Source organism: Cuculus canorus, chromosome Z (genome assembly GCF_017976375.1).
Source record: "Cuculus canorus isolate bCucCan1 chromosome Z, bCucCan1.pri, whole genome shotgun sequence".
NCBI classification, from domain to species: Eukaryota; Metazoa; Chordata; class Aves; order Cuculiformes; family Cuculidae; genus Cuculus; species Cuculus canorus.
In genome coordinates, this window is record NC_071441.1 from 56,881,884 (window position 1) to 56,902,020 (window position 20,137).

Here is a 20,137-nt window from a genome sequence, read left to right on the forward strand (position 1 = left end):
TATGCTTAAAATGTCACACAAACAAGATAGAAAGTTGTTTATTTAATTCACAGTTGTACAATAACACAAGTGAGTGATGCAACTCCAAATACAGTCAGTGGGCTATGAGTTACACATCTTCAGCTTCTCACATGTTACTTCTGTTAAATTTTACTTAGTCCCCTTTTATATTGCGTATTTACTCTAAAGCTCACTTTGAATATTTCCTGGCCTTTTTTACATGTCATGAATATAAAAATAGTGTTATTTAGTCCTCCATGCATCAATATAAGCTGTGCCTGTGACTTTTTTAGAAGTACAAAGCTCAGGGCCCAAATCATTGCTTGCTTACTAAGGGTTAGAGTCCTTGGTTAAAAAAAAAAACAACAAAATAAGACACAACCAACTTTAAAATCATTAATGCAAACCAACCACTACCTATTAATCATCAAACTCTGGTCATAGTTCAGTTTTAATGAACTAATTTTTGTGAAACTGCTATTTCATTTAGGTGGAATTACTATTTCTCCATTAACATTATCTTCATTAATATTTAACTTCATTTTCATGTTAGAACTCCAAGCATAATTGTTGATTACATTGTCTTTCCTGGATGAATATCTTTTTACCTTCAAAACTGCATGAGCTACAAACCAGTCCAGAGTCCCCACTTGTTTTCGCCTGAAGGAGTCCAACCAGGAGCAAATGCACACAGGGACTCGTTTTCTGGAATATGTAAATTTACTAAGCCGGCTGAAATACTGAAGTTACAAGCCTCTCTGCTATGACTATGAGTAGACAATGGGTTTGGTCTTACTTTGAATGATTATAGAGAGGGTCTGGTGACAGTGCTCCTGAAGCTTCGGTGCCTCAGATTTGGAGAAATCAAACCAGTCAGTGGAGCTGATTGTGCTGGGGCAGTGAAATGGGGTACTTTGTGTCACTGAACCATGTTGTATTGCAGGGAAGTTTCTTCTAGCAGGGCATATCTACCACATGGCTTGTTAACCCCTTCTGTAGGCTGTCAAAGGGTGGCAGCATGCTGTCGGTCACTGGCTACATCATTCACCACAAGGGCAGGAAACACACGTGCTGTTCAAACACCCAGGGTTTTAATACTTTTACTGATGTCTGTAGAAACTACACTATGTGCAAAAATCTAAATATACTTGCTACTGTTTACTTTAGAATAAAGATCTGTAATTTCAGTTTAAAATGATCAAAATTTCATAGCAAAACACAGGTTTTTACATAAAGCTCAAATTGATTGTGATTACTGCCCCAGTTCTTAAATACTCATATATCTAAGTTGGATTTTAATATGGACACAGGACACCCCAGTATTACCAGTGGAAGAAAAGGAAGTGGAAATGCATTCCATTTTTTGGAGCACATTAAAATAATTATTTCTTTCTTACTGTGCACTACTTTGGCCGTGGAAGAAGTTGTGTTGTGGTTGAATTATAGTTGTTTCCAAACACAGAAGAAGTTGAGTGTCAAAATAAGTAGTCGGAAATACATAAAGCACAGAATTTGGACTGTAGTCTGTAGTGAGTATGTGTTTTTATTGTAGTTATAGTGTATTGCCGTAGAAATGTGTTCCTCAGTTTATTTTTGTATAGGTATTAATATCAGATAGATAAGTAGATAGATAGATAGATAGATAACATATGTTTAGATGGCTAGATAATATGTATAGATAATACATATATAAAAATATAAATACACCAAAAACCTGGTTTTCTTAATTTACTTTTAGTGTTTGTTTTGCTATGTTGTGGTTATGGGAGTTATGGATATTAATTATATATATACACATCTGCATCAAGGCTGTGATGCACAGCACAGATCACAGATGCACTCCCACTCTGCATCCAAAGCGCATCTTTAGACTTTCAACCAGATTTTATTCTCTCCAAGGATCAAATCATCCCTCTGTCGGGCAAAACATAGCTTAGTTTTTGCTAGCCAAGTCAAATTTACACGAACTTCTATCATGGGCATAAGATTTGGATTTAGATGGTTTCTGGACTTTCACAGCCATAGTTTCATGGTGGTTTCAGAGGCCCTTGAAACATCTTGAGATTGGCCCACTTGCACATGTGAGGCTGAATTATGCTTGCACTAAGGTTACGCTTGAATTTAATAGAGTCTATAAAAAGCTGCACTTATATGTATCATTTTCATCTCTTCACTATTACACAAATCGTATCTCCTCTTGAAGTTGTCTCCCAGAGGTTAGTGAATGTCACAGTGAAATGTCAGTGCCAGAAAGGAGATGAGAAATAGGCCATTCCAGAGGTTTCCAGCTCTGTAGGCAGATTAATAAATAATGTAGGAGAAATAAACTTTTAAACTAACCATTTCCTCTTTTCTGTTGGATTTGAAGACATACCTTGATGGATAACATCCTGAAACAGATTTACAGCCATTTCATATTTTAGATACGCAGGGGTTGATTTGTCAGACATCCCTTTGCCCCTGGTTCTTGGCAATACAGTTACAGATACCCTTGTCTCAAACGTATCCTGGGTGGAATTTGAATCAGTGTGACCAGCAGGGCAAGGGAAGGGATTTTGCCTCTCTACTCCACTCTGGTGAGACCTTACCTGGAGCCTCATGCCCATCTCTTCAGTCCTCAGCACAGGAAGGACATAAATCTGTTAGAGTGAGTCTAGCACCTCCCATACAAAGGCCAGGCTGAGACAGTTGGGAATGTTCAGCCTGGACAAGAGAAGGCTGCAGAAAGAGCAACTTCCAGTACTGAAAAGGGCTACAGGAAAGCTGGAGAAGGGCTCTTGACCCAGGATTGTAGGGACAAGATGAGGGGGAACAGTTTTAAGCTGGAAGAGGAGAGATTGAGGTGAGATATTAGGAAGAAAGGTTTTCCTGTGAGGGTGGTGAGACACTGGCCAAGGTTGCTCAGAGGGGTCATGGCTTCCCCATCCCTGGAGGTGGCTTTGAGCCCTTGATCCAGTGAGAGATGTCCCTGCCCATGACAGGGGTTTGGAACTGGGTGATCTTTGAGGTCCCTTCCAACCCAAACCATTCCCTGATTCTGCGATTCTGATTCTGTACGTTGCCCTATGTCTATCCCCTCTGACGGATCTGCTGTTACAGAAGACTACAGAAGAAGACATTCTGGCACACTAGCTCAGTTTTCAGAAAGGTAATTAATGAAGAATATCTGGAAAAGTGGACTGCTCTTGGAATCCCACCAAAAGCCTTGGTTTATGCACAGTTCTCTGCTTTTGCTCTTTGCACACTGAAGTGTTCACTGCAGTGCTTTTAAAGTCATCCTCCTCAAAGTCACAGAATTGGTTATTATGACTAAAATGCTCATTGCAGAGTTTCACTGGTCAATTATTGTTATGTAGGGCATTTTACAAAGGGAAACACTTTATTAAAGGCTGAGGATGGTTCTTTCTCAGACATGTCCAAAGGCACAAGCTCAATGACTAGTGTTATCTTTGCTATACCTGGAAGTATGGAACCCTGGAAGTTAAGTTCTCAATGATGTTGGAGATTAAGCATTTCCTCAACTAAACAATATTTTACCTCTTTATGTTGAACTTCATAAGCTCATTGCTTTCCCGAGGAATTTAGCTGAATGACTACGATTCGACTCCTTTTTTTTTTCTGTGCCTCACTAATTCACAGCAGAAGAATTACCCAAAAACATTTTTTTATATTTTCTTGGTAACATAACTGTGACAAATTATTAGCTGTTATTTTTCAGATATTCAAAGACATTTGTAAATAGCTCATGAAAAGTAGGTTGATTTGGCTAGAACATGACTCTGGATTTCAATCATCAGAAGATTCTATATTTTCTCCTTTTGAATATTTATTTCCTATTAAGTAAATTACATATATAGCAGCAGTATTAAGCTAAAGTTTCAGTTGCAGAACAGCTTTGTTATATCACATAGCTTTGTTACGTCTAGAGGCTAGCTGAGAATGTGTTACATGCTTGTATGTGTGCTTCTTAAACACCTAAGTGCACTGGAAAAAGAATAGAATACATAGACAGAGCCTAGGCTGTAAATTCACAATATTTTTGCATTTAAAACTGAACTTTGGATTATTTAGCAACTACATTTTCTATCTTTTTTTTAATTCAGTAATTAATATGGTATGGTTTAGTTAGAGGAAATTTATTGGAGTATGCAGAAGTGCATGTTTTTTCTTTAGATTGATCTGCTGTGGGCATGGAAATGTGTACTAAATTGGGCCTAATTTCCACCAGCCTCTTGACCAGACATTTGTGTTCTTGCAGATGTCAGTGGGTGCAACACAAAGGGAAAAAAAAGGGTACACTCTTTTTTTCCAGTACTGTCATTTCTCACTGTAACGAACACAAAAACAATTGGACAACTGAGCTATCAGTAAAAGGACACACTTCAACATGAGTCAATGAATTATTTTACAGGACAAACTTTAATCTTTAAATGTGATTGTAGATAATTTGTGCTACCATCTGTCCATTTGGAATTCTTTTAGCCTTTTCAGTCGTTATACAGTAAGTGCTGCTGTGTTTAACATTAACATTTGATATTTTACACATTTAATTTCTGCACTGCTGCGTGGTCCTTGGGGAGCTTCGCTCTAGTGCTACATGAGAGAGACAAAGTATTGATCAGTTAACATTTCAGCTACATTTATGTATGTCGCAAAATTAATGAAAATGCCAGACAAAAATGTCAGAGTGCACAAAAAGGTAGAATTTAAATTTGGTAGTTTAATGAAAAGTTTAAGATGTGCATTATCAAAAATGTCCCCTTGCCTTTAAAGTACAATTCATAACTGAGTAACTAAAGGGAACATATTTTACTTAGAGGAACATTGAACATGAAATATGAGGGTATATATAATCTTCAAAGTGTTTGGTAACCCAAAATGGCCTCAGTAAAGCACTTTAATTGCCTGCTTGAACATTTAACTGTTAGTCATAAAATAAACTTGTTTCCTTTCTCATTTGGAAGCACAGTACTCTCACGTGATCATGTGCACACTTTTTAGTATGTCCTCAAATTAAAGCTTCCTATGAATATATTCTCCTATTCCTATTCTCGTTCCTCTGAATCCTTCTACACACGTGCATGCATACACACAGAAAAAAACTTTTGTTTCTTCGGCTTTGAAATATTGATAAAATGACTCGCCCTGCATCCAAGTCATTTTTCAGGTCCAGCTCACCTTCACTTTGTCTTCTAACATTACACGATTCATGTGTGAAAATGACATAAAAGTGTCCCTAGCCTTTGATTGAGTGTTTGCTCTCTTGCACACACACTGTTTAGTTATGGAGGTGTCATGCTAACTGATTGAAACCAAGAAGGAAGTAGGAGAAAAAAGAGCTGATATCTAGTAGGAAATGAGTCAGTATAGAAATTTTGTCAATTTGTTTGGCTTTTCCTTATTAAAGTGGAAACTGTCACTACTGTGTATTTCAGAAGCCACTTTCACTCAAAGCTGAAGGACAGAGATGGTGTTTTGGGAGAGATTTGATATGGTACCATCAGGAGTGGGAATTCACTTGTGTTAGTTATTAATTATCTTTTTTTTTCCCTCCACCCTGTCATTGTAGGAGAATCAGAATTTTTCATGTATACATAAGGTCAGAGATTTTGCTGTTGCTGATACAGTTATTGAAGATGTAACATATAAACATCTCCAAATCACCTTTTACTAAACCTGGGTGAAATGGACCACCAGATTGTCTTTGCAACCTCTTTCTTTTCTGGAATCTGAAATCAAAAGAAGTACTGTTAAGGGAGTTGCAAAAACTTCTTCCATCCTAAAAAAAAGCCTTTCCAAACATCCCTGTTGCTGTCAGGGCTGCCTGTTCTCAACAGAGAGATTTGCAGAGGTAAAGTGACGTGACAGTGGAAAGGCCAGGTACAAGATGAATTTCTGATGCAGGCTGCACATATGTGGAAGAGTCTTTCAGCTTTTTGGAAGCTGTATCTTCACCAACAAGAAAGAGAACGAAGTAGACCAGACTGCTATGCTTTCCTTTTTTTTTTTTTCTTCAGAAGTAAAGCAGACAAAAAAAAAGTGATCTCAATCCTGTTTCCTCTTCTCTGATTTTCTATAGAGCAGCAGAACGTGAGACTGCTGCAAAAATATAGTGGGATTTGAGCTTAGATTTATTGTGTGTCAGGGTTTAGAAAGTGAGCTAGGAAAGGAGAGGAAAATATATCAGATCCTGGTAAATATGACCATTGAAATCCATTAACCATCTGTACCTAAAGAACGTACCAGCACCAGCAGAAATTAAAAGAACTCTCTGTATTTAACTACCGCAATGGAGCAATGACACTGTTGTGGAAATACTTGGTATCATCTAAATATCTCTCCTTTGACATGTTTTGTGTTTGCAAATCTGATACACAGAAAGACTGGGCAATACTTCTATAGTTTAAGATATATTTTAGTATTTTATTTTGGTTTTAAAGTACATTTTAAGTATATTTTCATTGTACTTCCCTGAAGGAGTGAATGTATATGTGCTAAACCAGTGTAGCGGTGTGACTCATTGCCCAGGGGCAGACTTGACACCGATTTGGGTCGACTAATGCATCCCACATGCTGTCCAACTGCTGTTCCAGGAGGCTCGTGTCTGTCTTTGGTTCTGTGCCACTTCTGCTGTCATCATCCACATGGCTGAAATATCCACACCAGGTTGTCTAAAATGGCACCAACTCAACCTCTCGGTGCTTTAATTGCTTCTTTACACATTGATTTTACCAGCACATCTATTGTCAAAACTTACCTATAATATTTTCTGAGTTCTTCATAGTTGTAAAATGTTCACTCTGAAAACCATCATTGCAGTGTGGGGAAGTACATTCCCCATTTTATGTTATCAATTGAGGTAATGAAGTGCAAACGGGAAATAAAATGCAGAATATAGGTTTGGTATCCAAAGTCTTGGATTTTCCTTTCACTACTAAACCATTCTTCCCACCTATTTTCCTTCTCTTCCTGCTTAGAAAAATGGACAAATTTACACTGAAAGCATTTGGTTATCAAAGCTTTTAGAATGCTATTATAGCTCGAAACACCAAAAGGTCTGATGTAGTAAAATGTAGTAGATCAAAAGTATAGAATTTAGCAAATACTATTAGTTATTGTCCAGTATTTAATGTTATCCAGCAAGTTCTAAAAATGAGGTTGGATTTCCTCTTAAGGCAGTGATGTCACTAGGACTTCAGCCAGCCAGTGTGAGCTGCACTCTTGGTCTGGTGCACATTCCCTATCATGCAAATCCAATGCCAGGGGATCCCCAACCCCTCCTACTTAGTGTTACCAGAAGAGATGTAATGGTGACAAATGGCACAGCATAGCTCTGTGTACAGAGTAAGGTTGTGTTGCATCATGTATTCTCACTTACACTTTCCTCCTGAGTGCAAAAACTCTCCTGAATTTATTTTACCTGCATATATTTAGATATATATCAATAAATATCATTTGATATGTGTTATATAAGTATATATTTTATATCAATTCTATACTATATATTTATATATATGATATCTATCAACTTCGCACCCAAAAAACTTTAGAAAGCATTGATATTAAATTTGGATGTTTATTTATTAATAGTGTTTAAAGGAGAAAGGAGTTGTGTACCTTATCATCATTGTGTTCTTCAAGTTCCTATGTCATAGTCATTGCAGGAAATCTCGGCCATTGAAGCTTTCATTACTTAAATAGTGCACATGGGTAGACTGTAAAACATCTTACTTTTTCATCATCTTTTAGTTATGAGTCATCTGAGAACCAACATATTACAAAGTCATGTTACAAAAGCTTTGTACTTCTTTTTTATTTCAGCCATGGTAGGTATTATAATGGTTTGCCTTGAAGTGGAAGGACTATGGCCCACACTGATTTTACTGGGCTGTTCAATAGTTAAAATAATATAATACAATGTTTTGCAAAAAGTTTCAGTGTAGTCAAGAAAGAGGCAATAACCAGATATGTCACATGCTAGCCACAAAAGCCCAGCTAAGGGAAATCAGATAGAGAAGTAATGTTTCAAAGCTTTTGAAAATACAGTGTGGAAAAGGATTAGAAAGGCAGCCTTTTCAGCAATGAAGTTACCAAGTTCTTCCTAATGCTCCACAAGGAATCATCTGTGTGCTTACCCCAACAGAGCAGTTGCTTGCTCAGTACGTATGTAGCTGGTACGTGATACTGTGAGCATTGGTGCCTGGGTTGGAGACAGAAGAAGAAAGATCTAATTTTCACCATGCTGGATTTTATTGGAGTGAAACCACTTAGGGTAATTTTGTAACACTTCAAATGTCATAGAAACATGGGATAATTTGGGTTGGAAGGGACTTTAAAGCCCATCGTGCTCCAAACCACTGGTCATGGGCAGGGACAGCTTCCACCAGATCAGGTTGCTCAAAGCCCCGTCCAACCTGGCCTCGAACACTTCTCAGGGGTGAGAACCTTGAACACCACCACTTCTCTGGGCAACTTGTGCCAGTGTCTCACCACCCTTGCAAGAACAATTTTCTTCCTAATATCTCACCTAAGTCTCCCCTCTCCCAGCTTAAAACCATTCCCAACCATCCTCTCCCTGCAACGCATGGTAAAGAGCCTCTCCCCAGTTCTCCTGGAGCCCCTTTCAGGACTTGGAAGCTCCTCTAAGGCCTCCTGGAGCCTTGTCTTCTCCAGACAGAGGAACCCCAATTCTCTCAGTCTGTTCTTGTACAGGAGGTGCTCCAGCCCTCAGATCATCTGTGTGGCCTCCTCTGGACTCGGTATAGTAGATCCATGTCCTGATCCCTGCTTCATGTCCAATATACATCATGAAAATATTTCTCCCATTTTTATTGTTTAATGTGATATTTTATAATTCAGTTTTGATTGCAGAATGTGAAATCCAGACCATTAATATATTAAAAAAGCTCAGAACATATTTTGTTTCTACTAGTTTTGTGCACACTGTATAGAGTCATAGAATAATTTACATTGGAAAAGACCTTTAAGATCACCATGTCCAACTGTAAGTGGTTTTATTGGTGCTTTAAGAAAAACCTCAAAAGAAATTGATCCCTAAGTAATCATTGCAAAAGTTAGATGGCAAGTTTTGTCCCTGTTTTCTTCAAGGGAGCTGTCTGCCACACACAGCTTTATACTACAGTTTTGGCAAAAGAGAGATGCTACATGCTTCCCATTCTGGTTTGAACCGGAGAGATCTTGAAAGCTTACTCCTGGGTTGGAAATAGCTAATGGCTGGCGATGCTGCTTGTGATGATGATACTCAAAACAAGTACAGCATAGGAAATTGAGGTGAAAAACAGCTGTGTCGTTCTGTTCTCTCCTTTCTTGTGACCCATTTGCCTTTTTCTTCAATGTGATGTGGACTTCCCACGCAAGAGGCTTTAGTTTCTCTAAAATCCATTGAGATTAATGTAGGAAAGTCCTGTGAAGGAACTGGGCATTTACAACTAAACCAGGAAAATTGCTTGGTCTTCTATTAGGGAAACTTCCTTGTGACAGAGGGTGATAAAACACTAAAAGTTTTCCTCCGCATTGTCCTGCGTAGGACAATGTGTCTGTCTGTGTACTGAATAGACCAGCTTTATTTCACGTGGACAAACTGCTGGAGTGTGATGTTGCAGAAGAACACTTAAGAAGTGTAAGTATGGTGGATATATATTTTTTTTTGTTCTCCTAAATTAAGCACATGAAATACTTCTGAATACATCACATTATTAACATAATCTTTATTGTATCGTTTAAGCAGGGTGAACACTGTTTCTAGCCAGGGTGTTTTCTGTACCTGAAGAACTAGGTTTAAATCTGTTCTTTTAGAAAAGTGGTCTTTCCCTGTAGGAACTTTCCACACCCTTTTCCCCCTTCCCTGCCAGGTGCTGGCCCAGAGTGGTGGTTGCTGATCTTAGTGGCGAGGCCACATCAAGGAGATACTAAGTAGGCACAATATTTGTTTATTAAAGGCCAAGCTGATGGTTGCAAATTTGGGAAGAATATTCTCACATGGATCTAGCCATGTTACTAACAATTTTTGGGTGTCTGCCGTGGCTGTCTCCTGCAGCAACTTTTTGTACTGGTCATAGCAACATAAAGAGGAGCAAAAACTGCCTTGAAGATCCTTATAATTAGGAATTAATGCAATAAACAATGTTGTCTAGATAGGTTTTCAATAGATGAAACACTCAGAGGGTGACAGAATGCTAATTTTTTACCACATCTTGAGCTTCAGTAATTTAGCTTCTGCAGAAAGGATAATTTCGGTTTACCTTGAAATTAAAAGCTTGTAAACCTCATAGTTACTTGTTTGATACAAAGAACAATGGGTTTTTTTCTCAGTTTCTTCAATTTTCAAAAGAAAAATAGTAGATGTTTATATACCAAAATCTGTTTATAACTTAGCAATAAAAAAGGAGACATAATTTAAAAGCATAATTTATTTTGGTTTCACTGTTAGGTTTTGTTCATTTCATGGTAAGTATTAAAACTTATTGAGTAGAGATAACCTATATTGTGACCAGAATTGTTAGTGAAAAGAAAAGAGAATTAGTATCTGCAAGCCAAGTGGCCTCAGCTGGTACTGGATAGACTTGGCAGATCTTTTATGTTTATACATTTCCATGAATGTCGTCTCCACAATTACTGTAGCTCCAAAGCTACGAGATACCGACTGCTTTCTAGAGACACAAATACTCCAAGCAGAAAGCACTGATTTGCAAAAGCAAAAAAATTGGCATGATTTACTCTTTTTTACTTGAGGCTGGCCACTGCTCTCACTCCTGTTGTTAGTGCTGCAAAGTTACCTGTTAGAATCAGGAGAATGTGATTGGAACTTGGACAATTAGCACACAGCTAATAAGCTGGTTGAATAGGAGACATGATTCTCTCTCCCTGGCCTTGAGTGTCATAGCTGTGATTAGATGTGCCTGTATTCTAGTTCTAATTGACTGGCTTCTGTAAGTAGACACTGCTCATTAATGAACAAAGACAGACACTCCCTAACCCGTTAAAAAAAATAAGGTAGCAAAGAAATGTGCTCAGAAGTGAATAAAATTAGTTCTGTTTTGATACCACAAACACATATTTTGCATCTGTCATATAGGAAGTGGCACTATATACCTGGGAGAGCTGTGACTGAGAAAAGAATCAAGCCAATGTTAACCCATATCTGTGATTCTTTGCACTCTAAATCGCAACTTCAGGGGTAAACATGTTGAACTGGAGGTAAATCTCTGCTATAATAGTAACCCTGGCAGGGCTGATGCATGAGGTTTTCTGTTTTCTTATTCTTCAGGTGTTAAGTATACGAAAGTGTGATGTCTGTTTGGCTTGAGAGGTGCCTTTCTGGACTATTCCGATCTTAATAAAGTCAGCTGATATGACATTTCTGTTCTCAATTTTTCTCTCTCGAGGTCTGTCTCTTTCTGGGCCTCATTTATAAGGAAGAGGAAAAAAACCCTCTGTTTTATCTCAGAGCAGAAGGCACAGGTGTCCATATTTGAAACTCTATTTTCCAGTGACTAATTCTTCTTTTTCTAGGAAATTGTATTTGATCATTAAAATCAGCTAATTCCTTTGCATATGCTGATCAGTAGAATCATAGAATCATAGAACAGTTAGGGTTGGAAGGAACCTTAAAGAACATCTAGTTCCAATCCCACTGCCACGGGCAGGGACATCCCACTAGATCAGGCTGCCCAAGGTCCCATCCAACCTGGCCTTGAACACCTCCAGAGATGGGGCATTCACAACCACTCTGGGGGATCTGTTCCGGTGTCTCACCATCCTCATAGTGAAGAAATTCTTCCTAATGTCTGGTCTAAATCTGCCCCTCTCCAGTTCATACCCATTCCCCCTAGTCCTATCCCAACAAGATTTTACGAATAGCCCCTCTCCAGCTTTCCTGTAGGTCCCCTTCAGATACTGGAAGGTTGCTACAAGATCTTCATTAAGCCTTCTCTTCTCCAGGCTGAACAAGACCAATTCTCTCAGCCTGTCCTTGTATGGGAGGTGCTCCAGCCCTCTGATCATCTTTGTAGCCCACCTCTGGACCTGTTCCAACAGCTCCATCTCCTTCTTATGTTGAGGATTCCAGAACTGGACACAGTATTCCAGATGAGGTCTCACAAGAGAGGAAGAGAGGGGCAGAATCACTTCCCTCGACCTGCTGGCCACACTGCTTTTGATGCAGCCCAGGATACAGTTGGCCTTCTGGGCTGCGAACGCACATTGCCAGCTCATGTCAAGTTTCTCATCGACCAGCAGCCCTGAGTCCCTCTCTGTAGGGTTGCTCTTAATCACGTCATCCCCCTTCGTGTACTGAAAACAGGGATTGCCCCTACCCAGGTGCAAGACCTTACACTTGGCCTTGTTGAACCTCATGAGGTTCTCAGAGACCCATTTCTCCAGTCTGTCCAGGTCCCTCTGGATGACATCCCATCCTTCTGGTGTGGCAACTACACCACTCATCTTGGTGTCATCCGCAAACTTGCTTAAGGTGCACTCAATCTTGCTTTCAATATCATTGATAAGCCTATTGAACAGCACCAGTCCCAGTACAGACCCCTGAGGGACACTACTCATCATGAATCTCCATCTGGACTTTGAGCCATTGACCACTACTCTTTGAATATGACCATCCAAACAGTCTCTTATCCACCATACTGTCCACTAATCAAATTCATGTCTGTCCAATTTAGAGAGAAGGACGTTGTGGGGCAACGTGTCAAAGGCTTTACAGAATTCTAGATAGATCACATCTGTTGGGTTACCTGTGTCCACTGCTGCGGTTACCCCATCATAGAAAGCCAGCAAGTTAGTCAGACAGGACTTGCCCCAGGTGAAGCCGTGCTGCCTGCCATTAATCACTTCCCTGTCCTCCATGTTCTTTAGCATAGAGTCTGGGAAGATCTGTTCCATGATCTTCCAAGGCACAGAAGTGAGGCTGACAGGTCGGTAGTTCTCAGGGTTGTCTTTTCTACCCTTTTTTAAAATGGACACAACATTACCCTTCTTCCAGTCACCAGGGACTTCTCTGGACTGCCATGACTTTTCAGTTATCATGGAGAGTGGCTTGGCAACCATATCTGCCAATTCTCTCAGGACTCTGGGATGCATCTCATCAGGTCCCATGGACTTCTATCTGCTCAGGTTCCTCAGGTGGTCATGAACCTGATCCTCCTCTACCGTGGGAGGGGGTTTACCCCCCTGGTCACCATCTCGCTGTCCCATGACCCAGAAGGAGTGAGGAGAGCCGTTATTGGTGAAGACTGAGGTTAAGTACCTCAGCCTTCTCCTCATCTGTTGATACATGATCCCCATTTCCAGTCATCAGTGGGGGTACATTCTCTTTGACCTTCCTCTTTTGATTGAGGTATCTGTAAAAGCCCTTCTTGTTCGTCTTTACTTCCTATGCCAAGTTCAGCTCCAGCTGCGCCTTGGTCTTCCTGACTTCATCCCTACACAATGGGGCGGCATCTCTATACACATCCCAGGTTCCTTGTCCCTGCTTGCACTGCCTGTGCAGTTCCTTGTTCTTTTTTAGTTTAACCAGCAGGTCTCGATTCATCCATGCTGGTCTCTTCTCTTTCCTGTCTGATTTCCTACATACCACTCTTGTGCTTTATGGAAAGCATTCTTAAATATTTTGCAGCTCTGTTCTGCTCCCTCGTCTAGGAGGACCATGTCCCAGGGGATCCTACCAAGTAATTCCCTGAAGAGCTGGCAGTCTGCTTTGCTAAAATTTAGTGTCCTGACTATACTCCTCACCTGTCCCATATCCCTCTGGACCTTGAACTCCACCAGTGCATTATCACTGCAGCCCAGGCTGAGGCCAATCCTAACATCACTGATGAGTTCGCTTGTATTGGTGACCATAAGGTCCAGTATTGCTTCTCCTCAGATGGGAGTCTCTATCAGCAGAACTAAGAAATCACCTTTGGTACACTCCAGGAGTCTCCTGGATTGCCTACAGCTTGGCGCGCTACTTCTCCAGCATATGTCTGGGTGATTGAAATCCCTGAGTAGGATGAGAGCTTGTGAGCATGAAGCCTCCTGTAGCTGGAGGAAGAAGGCTTTTATACAGTACTGTAAGGAATATTGTTAATAATTATTTAAGATAGTTTTCTTTAATAAAGAAAGGATGAGCATTTTTGCTTAGTTTGTCATATTCTTTTTGCTGTTTTCCCTTAAACAACTTCTAGTTCCAGCAGACGCTGCACCCCTTTAAAATGATTGAAACTTTAAAAGAAGGTATTTTAATATTTGCTGCCATCTTAATTATTACTTGCTTAAAGCACTGCTGTTAGCACAGGGATTATGAGTTAATAAAAATGTCATACTATTAGTATATAAAACACAATGTAATTTTCCCAAGATAATGATTAATAGCATAAGGCCACATTAAAAACACTTAATGCTTATTCCCTAAATGTGCTTGATTTTTGTCTTTTATCAACAGCATCACAAAGTTGTAGCAAGTAAATGTGAAAACATTCTGGGCTGATGTATTTTAAAGAGATAACTGATAAAATCTCTTGTTTGAGCTTTATTTCTGTGTAATGTCACTGGTTCCATAGCCTTACAGCTTCACATCAATCCGAGTAGTGTTTTTAATACTGGATATTAGTATTCCTCAGTGCAACTTCAGTGAAACACATTAAAAAGTTATTTATTCATCACAGTCTATTAGCTAGAGCATTTGGAAAATAGTTTTAGTGCACTGGTAAGTCATTACTATGTCTGTATTCCTTTCACATACAAGAACTTTTCTGAGTGTGGGTTGTGGGTCTTTAACCTTTTAGGGTATTTTTGCTTCTTTGCAAGGCTTTGTCAGGTATTTATGAGCTACCTTGATTCCATCAGTATGAGATACATCTCTATAAATTATAGATTCACTGACTTCTTTGCTTGTTTGGCATGGAGAGCTCTGTCCAACCAGATAATGGGTGGTAGAGCATGCTGGAGTTACCTACCACAGATACAGGAATCACTTTTGCTGTGGGCTGTGGGGTTTTTAAACTTTAAGACATTTTTGCTTTGTTGGAAGGCTGCTTCAGGTTTTTATGAGCTACTTTGATTCCATCAGTACAGACAAGATACACCTCTATAAATTATGTGTTCTCTCAAGCCTACTTTGTCACTTGTTTGGTGCGGAGAGTTCCACCTGCCCAGATGATGAGTAGTGGAACATGCGGGAGTTACCCACTGCAGACATAACAATCCCTTTGGCTGTGGGTTGTGGTTTTTAACCTTTTAAGACTTCTTGCTTTGTTCCACGTCTGCTTCAGGTTTTTATGAGCTACCTTGATTCCCTCAGATTGAGGTACATTTCTATAAACTGTGGATTCACTGACTTCTTTTCTTTTTCAATGTGGAGAGCTCCATCCTCCTGGATGATGCGTGGCAGACCTTGCTGGTGTTACCTACCGCAGCCCAGGCTCTCTGCCGGCTCAAGCACTCCACACCCACAAACTGAGCCGTCTCCCATTCCACACAGCAAGAACAGCTCCATTGTTGCAGGAAGAAACATTTGTTTCTGAGAGAAAATCATTCCAGTTCCACTTCTGAATGAAAGGCGAGGCTGTTATGTCTCAAGGGATATTAGGCCTCACTGCCTTTTTGAGAAAACAAATTTGCTGTAACTCTATCTGTAATTTAGTACTGCGCGGGTGCAAATAGAGTCTGCATTGTGTGGAACGGGAGGCAGAAGTAAGGGTTTGTTAGAGCCATAAAAGTGTTGGGTAACCATTGTATTTTGAAAAGTGGTCCTATCAGTCTTAGGTTAAAAGAAGATATTATGGCTGTACCATTCACCATCTGATCTGAATTTGCTTCAAAATTAGTATTAAAGATTTCTATCCACATGGAGAATATGGCAGAAATATCAGTTTACCCAAAAATGAATGTGCATATTTTACCTTGACATAGAGCCTACTCAATGAATGGTGATGGTTAATGCTACTCAGATATTTTCCTGCAAGGTTTATTTTTCCTTAAAAATATTTTATTTATTTCATTATCATTATAAAAATAATTCATTTTTCCTTAAAATATTTCATATTTAATTGTTCTCAAGTTCCTCTTTCCTGAAGAATATGGTGCCAAAACACTTTAATAAAATCTCCCTTTCATTGGTTGATTCTTGATAGTCAGCGTTTGACAGGAAGAAATATTATTTGTGTGAAAATCTTTGTCCTGCATGCATAGGGAAACTCATCCCTTACAAATGAAGCTAGCCCAAATCAGCCAAGTATTTTATTCCACCAAAGTTCCTTTTTAAGACTATGTGCTTATTTACTGCCTTACATTCTGATTAGATGGCAAACATGAAACTACCTTATTCATAATGTTTCTCTTATTTTTTCCTTCTTTTCTTTTTTTTTTCTAATAAAATAAATTCCAATCTGAGTGTAGGAGTTTGATCTTGCTGATTAACAGAGTTAGAGTTGAGGACTTAATGTGGTTTCTAGTCATCTGGCAGCTGCCATTAGTGAGTGACAATGTAGTTAATCCCTGCCGCCCCACAGCCCTGCTCCTCCAAAGCAGAGGCAGCCACCTCCAGGCACACTCATAGCTGAAGCTGGGAGCAAGGAGCGAATATCTAACGCCGGGATCTAAACCTGGGAGTCTCTGGTTAGCATGCTTCATTGCCTCCAGATCACTGCACTCACCCCTCTCTTCTCCTTTACTTACAATGTCTAATACGCCTAATTTAAATTAAATTATTTTAATTAAATCACTCAACTGTTTCTCACAGTGCAAGACAGTTAAGAACTGTAGCTTATGGTATTTAAAATCAGGTGTCTCAGCTTGATCAGACCAAAATTAGCCAGCCAAATATGACTGTGTATTCTGGCAGAGAGAGAGCAAAAGGAATTTGTGAAAAGACAGACATTCATCCAAAATCGAGAGCCACAGCACTGATTTTTATAAGCACACTAGCATTCCCAGTGGTATGTTTCTCTCAGTATTGTACCACGAGGACTGGGTTCACAGTTTGCAGAGAAGGCAAAAGGCTGAGCAGGGAGCCCGTGGTTTCCGAGTGGGAATAAAACTGATCTTGGTTTGCCTCCTGATTTGTGCAATCCTGTTGTTTGCCCGTTAGCAAGTGTAATGAATTCTTTGCTGCATCACCGGTCAGGGTTTTCCATAGGAACCTCTCAACAGTGGATGACACTGCAGGCTGGTACTTATTGTGTTTTCTGCAGACATCCACTCTTTCTCACACTTCATCCATTAAAAACCCAGAATATCCCTTCCCCCCCCCCCCCCCCCAGGTTACAGAGAGCAAAATAAACCCCCGAACCCTGAAGGATTCGAATGCAGGAGATCTGCTTTAGAACAGGCTGACTGTGCTCTAAAATGTGGTTATAAGACTAATTAAATTATATTGTCTGCTGGCAAAGATTACTATGGCATTTTTTGAGACCACTTTAGAGTCCAGATGGTGGAACCCACACCCCACGCACCTCTCGAGCCCAGGACTCTCTGGTTGCTCTGTGATGGATCTCATCTATGCCGAATTCTGATTTTTAGAAGTCATAGATTGCAAAATATAAATTGGTTAAAAAATGATGGATTATTTCTGGGGGCATTTTCAGTGTTCACCTTTATGATAGTTGCATTTTTTGAAGTTAATGCAGTTTAAAAATCATTTTAAGTTTTCCAACACGAAGGAAAGTAATGAGGTATTGGATTCACAAACAAAAGCTTTATTGGTTTATGACAAGTAATCCATCTTTTTGCATTAGTGCAGCATTCTACTCCGGTTTATTTTTCATAATTGATAATTTGTGAGTCATATATTTGTTATCTATTCTTTTATGGGTTTCTAACGAGTGAATTATGTCAAAGGTTATAGAGCTTTTGTAAAGGAAATGGTTTTTATTTTATTTTTAAGTTTTGATTGGTGTCCTGAAGAACTTTGTGAACATTTCTGAGAAACATACAAAGGAAAAAAATGATAACCATTCTCCTAACAGGAACTCCATGTAACTTAGTGTTACAGCAATTCAGGGAGGAAAGGAATGCTAGGACATATATGAGGTATTATAGCAGAGTAAAAATGTTTAACTACTATTATTTTACATTAGAAGTCAGTTATGATTTATCTAATCAAGGCTAAGGCTTAAAATTTGGAAATGTAGGTATTGCATAAGTATACAGCAGAATGATATTTGCATGCAACTGATTAATTTGGGGTTTTTACCTTATCAGAAATATTTATGCAGTAATCAACTAGACACTGTTTTCCTTAAAGCTAGGGGAGAGACTGGGAGTATAGATATGTGCCATTCCCACTTTTCACCTGAATTTAATATGGCTAGCAGAGTAAGAAAAATCAAACAAGGGGGGAAAAGAGCTCCTATCTTTTCAATTTAAATATAAGAAGGCACCAAAATGAAGTTATATGTTGATAGTTTGTCACAGGCAAGTAATTAATGAAAATATGTGGGCATATGGTTTAAAATTTAATTATCCTAATACGAAAGACAGTAGGAACTTTTTCTTAAGTAAAGTTTCTCAGCAACCCCTGAATGTTGCAAATAACAATGCTTACAGAGCTTCTGAAGCAATTAAAAATTTTTTAAAATTAAAAATTAAAAACTGTTACAGTTTGTTTGGTTCTCTTTTCAACATTCATTTAAATGTTGTCTGACTAATTTAATTATAATGAGACATTTCTATTTAAAAAAAATTATTTGGGATTACTTTCTTAATTAAAATAGAATTGAGTTGATTTAATTGTAATTATATTTCTATAGGTAGAATGTCATTAAAGTACTGTAAACATTTTCTTGCTATTTCTAAAAATAAAAAAAAAAAAAAAGAATAGTTGATATTTTATTAAAATTGTCCTTGAAATTTCATCTGAAAATCATGAATAATTTAATCCTTTGCAAAATAATTTAAATCTCAGGTCAGTAACAATATTAATAGGATCAATAAATTTTGTCCTTAAGAGGTACTTCAGTTGCCTGAAAATAAAACAGAAGTTACACATCATTACAGAATATTTTTCATTTCATCCTGCAGTGTACATCAATATTATTAGTTCTTCCCTCAGATACTACCTTTTAACCAAAACTTATGCTGTTATGCTCATATTGTTTCTGGCCAAGCTGGAATTAGTTAGTGAGGTATCCTAATTGTTTCAGAAAAGTACTTTAATCTAAATGCTTTTTTCAGCTGGGCCTACAATAAAGAATTTTTTTCAGCTCATTGGATTATTCATTAATTGAATATCAGAATTAGATGAGAAAATTAAAATGTGTCTTCGCGTTTAGCCCCTGAAAAGTATTCAAGACTAAGGCAAATGGACACAAAAAAGGGTAGTTTTAAAATCCCCTCTTTTCAGTGATATTAAAATGCGTCTAATTGTATTTGTGACAGGGTGATGTCCTTTCATCTGTATGGATATAAAAATACAACCTGTAAATGCAGAAGTGCTGAATTCTATATCTGGGGAGGAAAATATTCGGAGTTATAACTCTCTTATGTAACATAAAATGCTTTTAATAATCTACATAAATCTTTTTTGCTGGTCTTATACTACTTGTGAAAGAGTTCCCCCTGAAAAGAAACCCAAAAATAGGAAAACAAAACAAAAATAAAAAAGGAAAGAAGGGGTGTTTTCTTACAACTCAGACTGTGCTAATTTCAACTTACAAAGCTTGTATGGATCTTAGCCTCTCGTAAAAGCAAGAACTGCTGCTATTTCCGTTATCGTTATCTGCTGTTGTGCATTGCAGTGGTGCCTGCAATAGTGAGCATGCCATAGGGACCCTTGGTCTGAAAAGTTAACAAACTGAGCCTGTGCTGTTAAATTCATATCATTAAGTGCAATTCAGATCCATAGGGCTGACCCTACAGTGTGAATTTGCACATACGCATCAGTATTTGCTGTAGTTGACCTGCTCGGGGAAGAGATGGATGTGTAAAAGACTCAGGGAAGAAAAATCATGCATTTATATTAGCAGAACTTCCCAAGCATCTCTTCATCATCTGTATTTAAAAAACACAGGTTTTTGTAGGCTATTGTGGGTAATGTGGTTGCACTGTATTGAATCATGTATTGATTATACAAGAGATATGAAATAAAAATATGTTTAATACAGTAAAAATTGATATATATATATTTTAT

General features: G+C 38.6%; 1 protein-coding gene across 9 annotated transcripts in view; it reads left to right on the plus strand.

The window, feature by feature from the left end:
• Nucleotides 1–20,137, plus strand: part of MCTP1 (multiple C2 and transmembrane domain containing 1) — a 305,483-nt gene that overhangs the window by 194,206 nt on the left and 91,140 nt on the right. The window contains exon 16 of one of the 9 annotated variants that reach the window (XM_054055214.1): nt 554–11,364. The exons of the other annotated variants lie outside the window; for them this stretch is intronic. Within the exon in view, the coding sequence (XP_053911189.1) occupies nt 554–574 (21 nt within the window). The 3' untranslated portion in view covers nt 575–11,364. Of the gene's footprint in view, nt 1–553; nt 11,365–20,137 lie in introns of those variants that run through there. 9 annotated transcript variants of the gene reach the window in all.